Below are 15,506 nucleotides of genomic sequence, written 5' to 3'. Positions count from 1 at the left end.
GTCAGCCTGCCCCTGACCTCACTCTTTCCAAAGACTTTCAACACAGAGGTGCCTGTACCAGACTCTTTTATTGGCTCCTGCCCTGCCATTCTGGATAGGGCCATTTGTCACTCAGCCACCACTCCTGGCTGACCCCATGCCACAGAAGGAAATAACACACCTCACAGACTTGGTTTCCTCCATCTAGTCTGGACAGCCCCTCGACTTAGCTGAGTTTTCTGCTCCACGTAACATTAAGGTTCTCATCTCTGTTGTCAGTACATGGGGTTACTTCTGAAAGACTGAAAATCAATATCCAGTGGGTCAGAGCAGGAGAAAGGAAGATAATAGAGAATAGTTTCCAGGCTGGCAGTACTAAACTATAGTCACGCTGCAGGTATTAATAGATCTGAAGAAGCGTCAGCACAGAGCTGGTCAGCAGGGGAAACCTGGAGTGAGGAGAGCTACTGAAGTAGCACTGGTGTAGTCATTTTGACACTCTCCAGGACGCCTAGAGTCAGGTTGCCACCTGCCCATCTTGCTGGTAGATCTGTTCCCTCTGAGCTGGGACCATCAGGCCTTCTTAGACCACTGTTGTTGCATATTGAAATGATATGACTGACTCCTTTGCAAGGTTGCTTGATGGGCATGGAATCAGACTGAGGATACTTGATTGCCTCTGGTCTTTTCCATTGCCCTCTGCCCCAGTACCCTCTAACCTGAGTTCTCTTCAGAGAGCCTATGAATAGAGGTTCTATTATGTCATAAATTGATCCATAGCCAATGGGGATCCTTGTGATGCAGACAGCATGTGGCACTGTGAGTGGAAGGCAGCCTGGGACTAAAGGCAGAACTTAAGTTCTTATCCTGGCTCAGCTGGGTGCTTTGGACAAGTCACTTCACCTCCCTGAGTCGCAGTGTCCTCATTTGTAAAATGTAATAAATACTTCTTATGCTTACCATTAGATCTTCTCGTGAGTGCAGATCAACAGAAAATGACTGTTAAGTCCTTTATACATCAAAAATATTAGGGCAGATTCCCAAGATCACACCTGTCCCAGGACTGGGTTGAGAAGTAAGGAGCCTGTTGGGCTACAAGAGCCCATTTGTTGCAAGGGCAGAGAAATTTTTTTTCAGCTCATACTTTTGAAAAATAAATATAATAAAAGATAAAACCAGTCTTTGAGTTCTTACCAAGGGCGGGGGAGAGTGGAACAGAAAAAAAGGCAACTGTGACAAAGATTTAGTGAGAGAAAGAGAAGAAAGAGACAAGGAAAAGGAGAAGGGCAGACACACCAACCCCTGTGCTACCCTCCACTCCTAGGTCCTGTTGGAATCTCACTGAGCCTTGGTTTTCTCCTATGTCAAATGAGAGGCCAAACTCAGTGCTCATAGTATCCTTGGCAGTGTTTTGTGAGAGCTTTAACTTATAGATCCTGACTAGTGCTCTTTTTGTGCTTACAGTGGGACCAGACCAGTAAGAGAGGGCATGGCACCAAGGGACCCATTTTGATTGCTTTGAATTCCACTCATGTTTTAGGAAACTGATAAAGATCAGGAAGCCATAAATACCATGCTTAGGACTCCAGAGAACCGGACTCTAATTAAACGAATGCTGATTAAATGTGCTGATGTGTCCAATCCCTGCCGACCACTGCAGTACTGCATCGAGTGGGCTGCACGCATTTCAGAAGAATATTTTTCTCAGGTAAGATGCTGCCTCTTTTAAGTTTCTAGAGAGAGAAAGAGATAAAAACCATAAAACCATAAGAGATAGTGGACTTCACACTAGGAAATAGGGTTCTAAACAAAATCCTGTCCTTGTATTGCATGTTGACTGGTAATGAATTTTTTTTCTTCTCTCAGAATATGTTTATTTTCCCTTTATTCTTGCAGGATATTTTTGCTAGATATAGCATCCTTTTTGCTAGATTTTTTTTTTTTTTTTTTCCTGAAAGTACTTTAAAGGAGTCATCTGGTCTTCATATTCTTTTTGAGTAAGAAAAAACCTCTCTTGGGGCAGAAAAATATACTAGGAAATATACTGGCTAAGATTTTTCCAGATTTGGTAGAGGACATATGCATATGTATACGAAGCCCAGTGAACTTTAACCCATGTCAGATTTGTCATAGTGAAGCAGCTAACAAGCTGAAGATAAATCTTGAAATTAGCCAGAGAAAAAGGAACTCATTACTTACAAGAAAACAGTGATTCTCTGTTCTCTAACTTCCCATCAGAAGCTATGAAGGCCAGAAGACACCAGAACATCTTTAAAGTGCTGTTAGTTTTAGGACCCAAGGTAGGAAGATCACTTGAGCCCAGGAATCTAAGAGCAGCATGGGCAACATAGTGAAACCTTGTCTCTACAAAAAATTTAAATATTAGCTGGGCATAGTGATGCACTCCTATAGTCCCAGCTACTTGAGAGGCTGAGGCAGGAGGATCGCTCAAAGCCCAGGAGGTTAAGGCTGCAGTGAGCCATGATTGTTGCCCAGGGTGGAGTACAGTGACATAATCGTGAGGCCCCGTCTCAAAGAAAACATACAGTTAACATTATATTTAATAGTGTGAGATATTGAATACATTCTTAAGATTGGAAAGAAGGTAAGGGTGCCCATTCTTACATCTTCTGTATTGTATTGGTGGTCCTCATCATTACAACAGGCAAGGGAGAAAAAGGTTTAAAGAACAAAAAGTAAGACATACATTTGCTTCTGTTTGCAGATGACATGACTTTACATAGAAAATTCTAAGGGATGTACAAACAATTATTAGCATTAGTAAGTGTATCTGATTTAGCAATGTCATAGAACACAGCTCAATATACAAAAGTTAGTTGTATTTTATATACTAGCAGCCAACAACTGGAAAATGAAACCAAGAGCTCAGTCCCATTTACAATAGTGATAAAAAAAATTAAAATTATTTAGGAACAAATTTAATAAAAGATGACCAGAACTTTACAATGAAAAGCATAAAACATTGCTGAAACATTTAATGAACACTTGAATAAATGGTAAGGCATATCATGTTCACATACTGGAAGGCTCAGTGTTAACATTCACTTCTACCCGAATTGGTGTTTCAGTTCAATGCAATCCCAATCAGAATCTCAGCAGGGTTTTTTTTGGTAGAAATCGACAGACTGTTTCTAAATTATATATGAAAATGAGAAGGACCTTGAATAATAAAAGCAAATTAAAAAAAATAAAAAGTTCAAAGATATGCCCTATTTGGCTTCAAAACTTAAAATAAGGTAATGTGGTGCTGGCATAAAGGTAAAAAGTACATCTATGGGACAGAATAGAAATCCCAGAAACAGGACGGGCACAGTGGTTCACGCCCATAATCCCAGCACTTTGGGAGCCTAAGGCAGGTGGATCACAAGGTCAGGAGTTCAAGACAAGCTTGGCCAAGATGATGAAACCCTGTCTCTACTAAAAATACAAAAATTAGCCTGGTTTGGTGGCACGTGCCTGTAATCCAAGCTGCTCGGGAGGCTGAGGCAGAGAATTGCTTTAAGCTGGGAAGCGGAGGTTGCAGTGAGCTGAGATTGCACCACTGCATTCCAGCCTGGGTGACAGAGCGAGACTCTGTCTCAAAAAGAAAAAAAAAGAAATCCCAGAAACAGATCACATTTATATGATCAGTGGCTAATGTGAAATTTTTTCAGCAAATGGTGTTAGGATAATTAGATATTCCTGTGCAAAAAAAGAGAACCATAAAACTTTTAGAAAGAAACATAGCAGAATATCCTCAGCAACTTGGAAGTGGACAAAGATTTCTTAGATGCAGAAAGCAACAACCAGCCAGGTGCAGTGGCTTACACCTGTAATCCGAGCACTTTGGGAGGCCTAACTGGGAGGATTACTTGAGCCCAGGAGTTGGAAACTAGCCTGGGCAACATAAGGAAACACCATCTCTAGGAAAAAAAAAAAAAAATTTTTTTTTAAATTAGTTGCATGTGGTGGTGGCACGCACCTGTGGTCCCAGCTACATGAGAGGCTGGGGCAGGAGGACTGCTTGAGCCTAGGAGGTTGAGGCTGCAGTGAGCCGTGATTGTGCCACTGCACCCCAACCTGAATGACAGAGCAAGACTGTCTTAAAAAATCAAAGAAATTAAGAAAAAAGAAAGCAACAACTGTAAAAAGAAAATCTGATAAATTGGACTTCTTCAAAATTTACAAAGTTTGCTCATTCAAACACAGCTTAGAAGATGAGCAGGGAAGCCACATTGGAGGAAAATACAAATTTTATCTGAAAGAAATGTATCCATAGATATACAAAGAATTGTAACTCAGTAATAAAAGATAAACCACCCAATGACACTTCCCCAAAGAGGCTTTTATGAAAAGTCAATAGTCACCTGGGAAATTCAAATTAAAACCACAGCAAAACACCAGTACACACTCAATGGGATGGCTAAAAATAGGAAAGGCTGACAACACCAAATGTTGAAGATGTGGAGCAACTAGAATTCATGCATCTGTAATAGATGTGTAGGATGCTGTAAGCACTTTGGGAAGCAGTTTCGCAGTTCCGTTTTTCTTCCTTTTTTGTGGTAAAATTTACCATTTTAGATTATCTGGGTTTTCGTCCCTTTATTCTGTTCATGTGGTATATTAACTGATTGATCTTCATGTGAAAAACCAATCTTGCATTTCAGGAATAAAATCCACATAGTTGTTGTGTATAATCCTTTAACATGCTGCTGAATTTGGTTTGCTAGCATTTTTTTTTTTAAGGATTTTTGCATCAGTATTCACAGGGGATACTGGCCTGCAATTTTCTTGTAGTGTCTTCGTCGGGCTTTGTTATTAGCATAATGCTGGCCCCATGTAATGAGTTAGGAAATGCTTCCTTCCTTTGATTTTTCTGGAAGAGTTTGAAAAAGATTGACATTAATTCTTCTCAAAATGTTTGGTAAAATTTAACCAGTGAAACCATCCTTTGTTAGGAGGTTTTTGATTACTGATTCAGTCTCCTTGCTAGTCATAGGTCTATTCAGATTCCCGGTTTCTTTGATTCAGTGCTGGTGGGTTGCATGTTTCTAGTAATTTATTTATTACGTTGCCATGCAGTTGTTCATGGTACTCTCTTATAACCCTTTTTATTCCTGGGAATCCTGGAGGAGTATTCCCACTTTCATTCTGATTTTAGTAATCTGGGTCCTGTCTTTTTTTCTTAGTCCATCTAACCAAAGATTTGTCAATCTTGTTGATCATTTCAAAAAATTATCTTTTGGTTTTGATTTTTCTGTACTAATTTTTCTGTTTTCTGTGTACCTCTGTTCTTTATTATTTCCTTCCTTTTGCTAACTTTAGGTTTAATTTATTGTTTCTGTAGCTCCATAACATGTTCTATTAGGTTGTTGATGTAAAATCTTGTAGACATTTACAGCTGTTAATCTCCTTCTTATCACTGTGTTTGCTGCGTCCACTAACTTCTGGTATAGTGCGCTTCATTTTCATTTGTCTCAAAGTATTTACTAATTTCCTTTATGATTTCTTCTTTGACCCATTGGTTGTTATTAGTCCCTTTGCATTGCTATAAAAAAATACCTGAGGCTGGATAATTTATAAAGAAAAGAAGTTTATTTTGGCTCATGGTTCTGCAGCTGTACAGGCATGGAAGTAACATCTGCTCAGCTTCTAGTGAGGGCCTCGGGAAGCCTATGATCATGGCAAAGGGGGAAGCAGATGTATCACATGGCAAGAGAGCAGGGGGAATTGCCACACTCCTAACCAGGTCACCTGTGAACTCAGAGCAAGATCTGTCTCATTACTAAGGGGAGGGCACCAAGCCATCCATGAAGAATCTCCCCCCATGATCCAAACACATTCCATCAGCACTGGGGATTATTGTTCACACGTGATTTGGTGGGGACAGAAATCCAAACCATATCAAAGCATATGCTGTTTAATTTTTATATACTTGTGAGTTTCCCAGTTTTCCTTCCATTACTGAGTTCTGGTTTCATTTCATTGTGATTGGAAAAGGCACTTTGTATAACTTTTGACCTTTTAAAATACACTATTTGTTTTATGGCCTATAATGTGTTCTATCCTAGAGAATGTTCCATTTGCACTTGAGAAAAAAATGTATATTCTGCTGTTTTTGGGTGGATGTTCTATACATTCTGTTAGGTCCAATTGGCCTAGAGCATTGTTCAAACTATTTTCTTATCGATCTACTGTCTCATTGTTCTATTCATTATAAAAGTGTAGTATTGAAGTCTCCAAACAGTATTTTAGAAGTATCTGTTTCTTCCTTCAGTTCTATATATGTTTGCTTCATATATTTTGGAACTGTGATATTTGGTACCTATATGCTTATAATTGTTATATCTTCCTGATGAATTGACCCTTAATTATTAATGTCCTTTCAGGCTGGAGTGCAGTGGCACAATCTCAGCTCACTGCATACTCTGCCTCCCAGGTTCAAGGGATTCTCCTGCTTCAGCCTCCTGAAGAGCTGGGATTACAGGCGTGTACCACCATGCCTGGCTAATTTTGTATTTTTAATAGAGATGGGATTTCATCATGTTGGCTAGGCTGGTCTCAAACTCCTGAACTCAGGTGCTCCACCTGCCTCAGCCTCCCAAAGTGCTGGGATTATAGGCCTGAGCCACTGCGCCTGTCCTGTAACAGTTTTTGACATGAAGTCTATTTTGTCTCTTAGGATACTCACCCCAACTCTCTTCTGGGTATTATTTTCATGAGATATCTTTTTCAACTTATATATGTCTTGAGAGCTAAGTGATTGTCTTGTATATACAATGTAGTTGGATCATGTGTTCTTATCCATTCTTCCAGTCTGTGCCTTTTGAGTTTAATCTATTTAACATTTAAAATAATTACTGATAGGGGAAGACTTTGGCCACCTTGTTAGTTTTCTGTATGTCTTACAGCTTTTCCGTCCCTCATTTCCTCCATTACTGCCTCCTGTTGTGCTTACTTGATATTTTGTAATGACACATTGTGATTCCCTTTTTCTATAGATAGTTTTGTTGTGGATACCATAGAGACTGCATAGGACAGTGTAAAGTTACAACAATTGGTTTTAAATTGATGTCAACTTAACATAAATTGTATACACAGACTCCTATATAGCTCTACCTTCCCACTCCATTTTGTAAGTGATGTCACAAATAATATCTTTATACCTTTAACATTTAAAATTTTTATGTATTTTTTAAAGTTACAAACCAAAATTATAATGCTGCTGCTTCATAGCAACCTAAAAGATTCCTTTAGCATTTCTTGTAGGTCAGGTCTAATGGTAATGAATTCCCTCAGCTTATGTTTATCTAGGAATGTCTTAATTCCTCCCTCTTTTTTGAAGGACAGTTTGTCTTTCTGCACTTTATATAATTTTACTGCCTTCTGGCCTTCAAGGTTTCTGCTGAGAAATGAGCAGATCATCTTATTATCTCCTATTTGTGATGAGTCTCTTTCCTCTTGCTGCTTTCAGGATCCTTTGTCTTTTGATTGTTTGGATATAGTGTTTCAGATTGATCTCTTTGGGTTTATCCTACTTGGAGTTTATTTAGCTTCCCGGATTTGTAGATTCACATCTTTCCCCAAATTATGGCAGTTTTTGGCCACTATTTCATATTTTTTCAAATATGAGGTCTATGTTGCCCAAGCTGATCTTGAACTCCTGGGCTCAAGAAACCCTCCTATCTCAGCCTCTCAAGTAGCTGAGATTACAAACATGCACTACTGTGCCTATTGGCTACTATTTCTTCAGATAATCCCTTGGTCCTTTTCTCTTCCTCTTCTCTTTGCTGGACTCATAAGATGTACATTGGTCTGCTTGATGGTTTCCCATGAATTCATTAGGTTCTAGCCACTTTTCTTCATTGTTTTTTCTTTCTTCTGTCTGCTCAAATCTGATGCTGAACCCCTCTGGTGAGGTTTAATTTGTTTTTTGAGATGGAGTTTTTGCTGTGTCACCTGGGTTGGAGTGCAGTGGTGCCATCTTGGCTCACTGCAACCTCCACCTCCTGGGTTCAAGCAGTTCTCCTGTCTCAGCCTCCCAAGTAGCTGGGATTACAGGTGCCAGCCACCATGCCCAGCTAATTTTTGTATTTTTAGTAGAGATGAGGTTTCACCATGTTGGTCAGGCTGGTCTCAAACTCTTGACCTCAGGTGACCCACCCACCTCAGCCTCCCAAAATACTAGGATTACAGGTGTGAGCCACTGTCCCTGGCCCGTTAGATTACTTTTCATAACTTCTCTCTTTCCTACTATTCTCACTGAGTTGTTCATCTGCCATTTCCCTGGTTTCCTATAGTTCTTAGTCTGATTTTTTTTTGTTTTTGTCATATTTAAGACAGTCATCTTCAACCCTTTATCCAGTGCCTGTACGTCGTTATTTTCTTCCTTTGATTGATTGGGCCATATTTTCTACTTTCTTTTGTTGAAAATCAGGCATTTTAAAAACAGCCACCTCTCCTACTCTTTGAAGACTGTCTCTGAGCCTTGCAGTTAACCCAACAAGAAAGTTTAAAGTTTTCTGAAACGTTTTTCTGAGCATGTCTTGCCTGAGTCTGCATATACATACCCTTACTTCCCCTATATACACAGCTGCTTTCGAATGTCTGAATTTCCCAAGGAGTCTTGTCCAAAGAGGGCCTTAGATGATCAATGGTTGGTCTTCGTTGTAATCTCTTGTCCCCAGGTATGCATGTCGATCATCTCCCTGCAGCTTTCCTGAGCAGTAGTCATTGCTTCTGTACCTGGGAGGGGAGTGAAACAGACCAGTCCTGTAGGCAGCCCACAGACTTGTCAGAATGTTGCACATGAGGTCTGCTCTGCTTCCTCCAGTTCAAGGGACACAGTTGGAAACTGGGCTGCTGCCTCCTGCAGACCAAGATTGTACCACACTGGGGAGGGACGTGACGTGGTGGAGGGCAAGGTTAAGTGAGAATACCCTTAAGTGTCCTACTGGTTTGAATGTGGCTTTTCTTGATGAGCATTCACTTGGTTGCTGTAGACTTTTGTTTGTTTTCCAGGGTCCCTCTAGGTTATTTTAGCCACTTTCATTTTTTGACATTTTCATGGAGGAATGAGGGCTTGGAGCGTCCTAATCTACCGCACTACTGGTTATTCTAGTGCGCAGGCTCTGGTTTGGAAAGTCATCGCGACACAGTTGCTTTTTGTATTCCGTGGGGTTGGGTTTGCAAGTTCACTCCTTATAGCCACCCTCTGTTGAATAGCATGGATACCAAGAGCACCAGGGCCTGAAGCAAGGTGAAGGGGCATCTCTGGTTTCTGTCTGGGGCTGCTTGACTTCATGGGGAATGGGACTTGAGGACCACTTACCTGGCTCTGTGCAAGGTGTTGTAGTCTGTCCTAGTTTCGCCCGGGCACAAGGGTAAAGTGTGAAACTTGTAGACCCTGCCCTGAGGGTGGGGATCACAGAAAGGAAGCATCTACAGGTGTGGAGCTCTCACTGGTGACTTTGGTGAGTGCCTGGGCCACGGTTTAACTGGTCTCCTTGGCAAATGGCGGTCTCCGTCAGGTAACTGGGTTCCTGGAAGCTCCCTGCACTTGTCACATTGGGCCAAAGAGAAGAAATATGAGCATGGGGGTCTTCACTGACCTTCAACCAGCCAGCTGCTTCCATGTGGATGGGGCGGGCAGGCCCTAAGAGCAAAGAGCCTCTGGATGCATGAGTGGCTGAGCTGACTGAGCCTTTGCCATGGCTGCCCAGGGAGAGCTGGTTTAGGGTCTAACGTGACCAAGGGAGGGCACATCAGGAGAGTGCTCCATTCAGGGCACTGCTGTTTGAGCTGGACAGGCCAATGGGCTGTGAACTCAAAGCCCTCCCTGCGCCCCCACCCCTTCCCATATATACCACGGCAGAGACTCACACAAGGCTGACTGTGCTCTTCTGAGACAGCACCAGGGCTAGGGCCGCCAGCCTGTGGCCACCAGCAGGGACTTCACCAGCCAGTGGCTGCTCAGCCAGCGTTCCCCACTCCTCCTCTTACCAAAGCACATGAATTCCATCTTCTGAACCACCTAGAACAGCAGCTGCTCTTACTTCTGGCTTTTGCCGAGTCCCACAGTCTAGCACTGTCCACCTGAAAACAGGGAGCGCAGACCTCCTTTTTGGCACCTGTAGCCAGCACCATGAACACCCACCTAGCATAAACGTACCTCTGTGCGCCGTGCCAGGTACGGTGCCATCCTAGGAAAACCTCCAGAGGTTTGCCTGCTGTCCTCAAGGGGAGAGCCTATATGGAGAGCTGGAGTGAGTTTTGTGCACAGGGCAAGATGCACAACTGGTAGAGGCAGCCCTCTGGGAGCGCCCGAGGTGTGGGGCCAGGTGTAGTAAGGAGGGTGGGGAAGGGGGGCTGAGCACACAGAAGAAAGCCAGCAGAGTCGGTGACTTGAGGCCCCTGCAAGTGCTGGGGCTGGTTCTGTAGAGGTGCGGCAGGGCAGAGAGATGCTGGCAGGAGAGCTTTCTGGCCTGGCACAGCATTCCCTGGAGGGCCAATGAAGGCAAGTACGGGAATGGTGAGGCCCTGTGGAGTAAGGGCTAAGGGGGAGGAGCTGCAAGTGAGTCCTGCCGGTCGCCAGAAGCCTGGCGGTGATGGGGTGAGCTCTGCTGGCCATTTGGGAGGTGGAAGTACCGCTCTGAGTGTAGAAGACACATCTTGTGAGTGGTCAATAGTGGGATGAGACTTTAGTGGTCATTATTCTGTGTGCTCAGCCAGACTTCTCCCATCGTTCTTACCACACCTGGCCCAACACCTCAGGCTCTCCCAGAGTGACCCCAGAGGGTTGGCTCCACCCCCTCCAGCCCCAGTACTGGGGAGAAAGGGTGGTGTTCAGCCCAGCAGTCACCATCCTTTCACCTGGCCCCACACATGCACTAGGGTCCCATCGAAGAGCTGTTCCCCGCAGCCCACTCCCACCTCAGTCCACCTGTGTTCGCCCTGCCTCTCATCCTGCCCCACCCTTTGACCTGACGCCCAGCACAGGCACCCTGGCACAGCAGGCAGAGATCGTGCGGGACTTCCACTGCACATCCACAGGGGCCTCTAGCGCGTGCCTGCACGACTCCAGCCTCATTCCCGCCCCAGGGGCCTTCCTCACTCTTTCTCCAGCACCGTTGGCCCAAAAGTAGACCTTATCAAAGAAAGAACAGGACGCCTGCCCTTTTCCTCAGGTTCTTAATTATGTTTTTAATGTTTTGCAAGTCTCTCTGAAATCCTGAAGAGATAGACGATTTGACTAAAGTGTATAAAAACTCACCTCAGAAGTTTGTTTAACTTCCAGGATCTCAACGGGGTTCAGAACCTTTTCAGATAAATAATTCAGCCTTAGATGAGCAGCAGCCACTAGGCCTTTCTCTGTGAAGGGGGGGCTGTGTTTCTGTCTCATCATTGTGGCCCCTGTGTGGGCTTCAAGCCGGGTGCAAGGATGGCCGGACTGTGACAGCAGTGAGAAAAGAAAGGATCTTTTTCTCTGAGGAATGTGAGCCCCTTTGAGTTGTCAGGCCCGGAGAGGCAGGGAAATGTGACAGCAGTTACATCTCACTGCCCACGTTGACATAAGTAATGGCCTGCTCTGTGGGCTCTAGGCCAGTAGCCGTAAGTTAACCTAACAGTGCCACAGTTCATACCCTGTCATTCAGCACTAGATAGCCAATTACTATCAGTGTTCTTTCAATAAACCAGTACAATAAAAATTCCTAAAAACTGGAGCATCTCCTGTATTCTCCAGAACAGTGGTTCCTGAGCAGCTGGCCTCAACTTGGCCCAAATAAACTCTATTAATTTTGACTCAGTTGCTTTAGGTCAGTAGGAACGACAGTGGTGGCTGACTACACTTACTGTTGGGATCTTACCTGAGGAGCTTCTGCAGGGCGGCTTTACAATATTCAAAGTTTGGCTTTAGTCGGGGTGTCCTCAGACCCCCCTGACATGGAGGGGTCCACATTCTGAGAACAACTGGGTATCTGCTATGAAACATGGTTTGGCTGGGTGGGGTGGCAATTGGCTTCTCACCACAAGCCACGTTAGGCTGCCAGGAAAAGCTCTCCCTGGGGGAGGGGCTGCCCCCCGGTGGAGTGGAACCAGATGCTGGGGTCTCCTGATCATGACGTTTTCTGCTTTGCAGACTGATGAGGAGAAGCAGCAGGACTTACCTGTGGTGATGCCAGTTTTTGACAGAAATACCTGCAGCATCCCCAAATCCCAAATCTCCTTCATTGATTACTTCATCACAGACATGTTTGATGCTTGGGACGGTAAGAAATCTTCCTTCAAATAGCACATTTTCCTTTAACTGATGGGGAACTGCATCTGAAACAACAGGGTGCATTTGACTGTAGAATATGATTTGGGGCCTAGGCTTTCGAGAACGAGAGAAGTAAACCATCGCCGAGGGCCTCTGAGGGCTGGATGTTCGTTCTTCACACTCCCGGCAGGCATAGGTGTCGTTCCGCCTGTTTTATAGATGAGGGGAGAGAACTTGGGGCCCCAGGGCTTGTAGTAGAGCAGCCGGGGCTCCAGAATCCATGGTGTTTCTACACCAGCCCTTTGCCCTCCGCTGTCCCCTGCTTCTCCCAGCCTCACTCTACACAAGACCAGAAAGACTGGTCTGTCTCTGATCATGTCACCCGCCTTTAACTTCAGGCGGGGCACAGGACCCTGTCAAATAAACCAGAGAACAGGATCCACTGATATTCCATGGGCATCTTCACTCTGAGGGCTGCAACCTGGGGAAGGGGCTACAGCGCTGATAAATGTCCAGATCCAGTCAGGAAATAAACCTGTGTCTCAAGGAGGCCGTAGAACTGCTCTATGTGGCTAGGGAGAAGGACTGAAGCAGTGGGGACGGCTGCGCAGCTCACTGCTTCTGGGACTGAGACCAGATGCCTGCATCTCCAGGCTGCATGTGGAAGGAGATGCTGGTGCATGTGAAGCATGCATGGAGCGAAAGCGGGCACACAAGGGCCAGGCCGTAAGGTGGGGGCACATGACATTTTGCTTTCTGATACCCCAGGCCCAGAGGTGCTGGTTGAATGGCAGTTAAGCAGATTAGCCACCTTCTGTTGTATTGGCCAAAGTTACCAGCTCAGCAGGTGGCCAAAGAGGAGGTGCTGGCATTAAGGGCAGGGTCTAACTTCAGTCAGCCATGGCTCGTTGAAGTTTCTGGGTGTGTTTAGCCTCACACAGATGCCTGCTCCTCCTATCTGTCACTCTTTAAAATCCTCTCAGCAGAAAGCCTAAACCTGTTAGGCGAGGCTGTAAAAGGGTATCACATTCCCATCTTTCTCTCCAGCCTTTGTAGACCTGCCTGATTTAATGCAGCATCTTGACAACAACTTTAAATACTGGAAAGGACTGGACGAAATGAAGCTGCGGAGCCTCCGACCGCCTCCTGAATAGCGGGAGACACCACCCAGAGCCCTGAAGCTTTGTTCCTTCGGTCATTTGGAACTCCTGAGGGCAGCCAGGGTTCTTGGTCCTTTCAGTATTAGGCAGAACAGCCCCCTGATCTGCATAGCCTGTGAGAGCACATACGGACATCAGTTACCTTCTCCTGCCACCATCCGATGCCATCACCGTCAAGCGAGACTTGGCCACCATAGCCTGGCCTGCTGCAGGAGCTCCTCAGAAAGGCACGTGAGAACCACGGATGGCACTGCGTTCTGTGAAAACACAAGGTCTGGAGTGCCCCTGCAAAGGGTATTGCTGGATTTGCCGCCAGTGACAGAGCATGTCCATTGCAAACTGTTTCTCTCAGTATGTTCAGCACTTAGGAACGGCTAATGGCAATCGGATCTTTAGCAGCTTTTTCACATAGAAGGTGCAATCACTCACTTTGGAACACTACTGAGAGTGACTTCTCTTTTAAAATTGAGTAGCAAATGAAAAAAGAAAATTTGAAGTTGATTATTAATATCAGCTATTAAAATGTTTTATTTATTTTCCATGAATTTAAAAATACTTCAAAGCCAAAGCCAACTTCAAATACCATGACCAAATTTACATGATTCATATTCATTATGCATTACTGGGTATACAGACTTATTTTCATAATGCAAATTAATATAAAATGACATTTTTACTGCACTATAGAAATATTTGTGTATGTTAAACTTTTCTGATTGAGGCTAATTGGAAAAAGCTGGGGTCTTAATCTAAGCGCAGAAGAAGGCTGCTACTGTGGAGAACCCAGGGCTCTGAAACCTTACAGGGAGCTCCCCAGGGCTCTGAAACCCTACAGGGAACTCCCCAGGGTCAAATTAGACTCTTCTTGGTTTGCAAAGAAAAATTTTTTCTAAAATTTTATAATTAAATTTCCAAAAGTTGACCCTGTTTTACACTGTTTCTACAAAATATTTCTTATAAAAAACAACAAAAATGGAATGCTTAATGAATTCACATTTTATAACCAACCTGTTTTTATCTGCAGTGGGAATCTTTGATGCCAGAAATTTATAAAGAGGTTCTGTATCTTCACACTTTGAATAAGCATAATACCATAAAAAAATGACACTTGACATGTCAGCGTGTTTGTCATTTCATTTTAAACTCAATTTGTTTTTTCCCAGATAAAAATGAAATTAAACCATTTCTTTTTAAGAAATCATGTGTTATCATCTTTGTGGGGAGTTTTTTGTTTTATGATACTTACTTACAATATTTATTAAAAAAATAAAGACCAGGCACAGTGGCTATGACTGTAATCCCAGCATACTGTGAGACTCTGAGGTGGGAGGCTCTCTTGAGCCCAAGAGTTCAAGACCAGCCTAGGCAACATTAGCAAGACCTCATCTCTACAAAAAAATGTAAATACTAGCCAGGCATGGTGGCATGCACCTGTGGTCTCAGCCACTCAGGAGCTGAGGTGCAAGGCCTGAGCCCACGAGTTCAGTGCTGCAGTGAGCCATGATGCCACTATACTCTAGCCTGGGCAAGAAAGCAAGACCCTGTCTCTAAATAATAAAGAATATTCCCTACTTTACAGAAAGTTTGGTAGTTAAATGACTTTTTCAGGGTCACACAGGGCCAGATGAATATGTTGAAAAGTACTCAGAATTAACTTCAGTTCACCGCCTGGTACCACAGAATGGGTACTGAGAGAGAAAAGGCACACTGCAGAGCTGACAGAGGGCTCTCAGAGATGGCTCTTGAGTACCAGGTACCCATTCAGATGTCAGGACACTCTGGAGGGCTGACAGGGCAAGCCCTTTGGGGGCCTCTCTGTTTAAGGAAACAAAGGCTTTGTCCTATGTTAAGACATTTGACTTGAGATGGTAATTGTGGACTGAGCTGGGAAGACATGTCTGTCCCCTCCACCAAGTGCAAAGAAAAAAGGAAATGAACCGCACAAAGAATGCAACCATCTTGAGGCACAGAGAGCAGTGTATACAATATATGGAATTTGCATCACCCAGAGCTGGTAATAATTATCAAATCATCTGAAAGAAACTTGAAGATAAGTAGGCTTAACATGTTTAAAGATGTAAGAGAAAAAAAAAAAAAAGAAACTGAGG

The 15,506-nt window shown here is 43.9% G+C and overlaps 1 protein-coding gene across 3 annotated transcripts in view; it reads left to right on the top strand.

The window, feature by feature from the left end:
• The window catches only part of PDE8A (phosphodiesterase 8A), a 146,394-nt gene extending 131,798 nt beyond the window's left edge, over nucleotides 1–14,596 (top strand). For 2 of the 3 annotated variants that reach the window (XM_032264784.1, XM_032264782.1), the window contains 3 exons: nucleotides 1,520–1,687; nucleotides 12,119–12,248; nucleotides 13,286–14,596. In XM_032264784.1, coding sequence (XP_032120675.1) covers nucleotides 1,520–1,687; nucleotides 12,119–12,248; nucleotides 13,286–13,392 — 405 coding nt within the window. In that variant the 3' untranslated portion in view covers nucleotides 13,393–14,596. Of the gene's footprint in view, nucleotides 1–1,443; nucleotides 1,688–12,118; nucleotides 12,249–13,285 lie in introns of those variants that run through there. The other variant, XM_032264783.1, reaches the window with a different exon arrangement.
• The last annotated feature ends 910 nt before the right edge of the window (nucleotides 14,597–15,506 follow it).

The sequence above is a fragment of the Sapajus apella genome, unplaced genomic scaffold (genome assembly GCF_009761245.1).
Source record: "Sapajus apella isolate SASKATOON/1434 unplaced genomic scaffold, GSC_monkey_1.0 scaffold147, whole genome shotgun sequence".
NCBI classification, from domain to species: Eukaryota; Metazoa; Chordata; class Mammalia; order Primates; family Cebidae; genus Sapajus; species Sapajus apella.
Note: the sequence above shows the minus strand (reverse complement) of the source record. Positions and strands in the feature narration are given on the sequence as shown.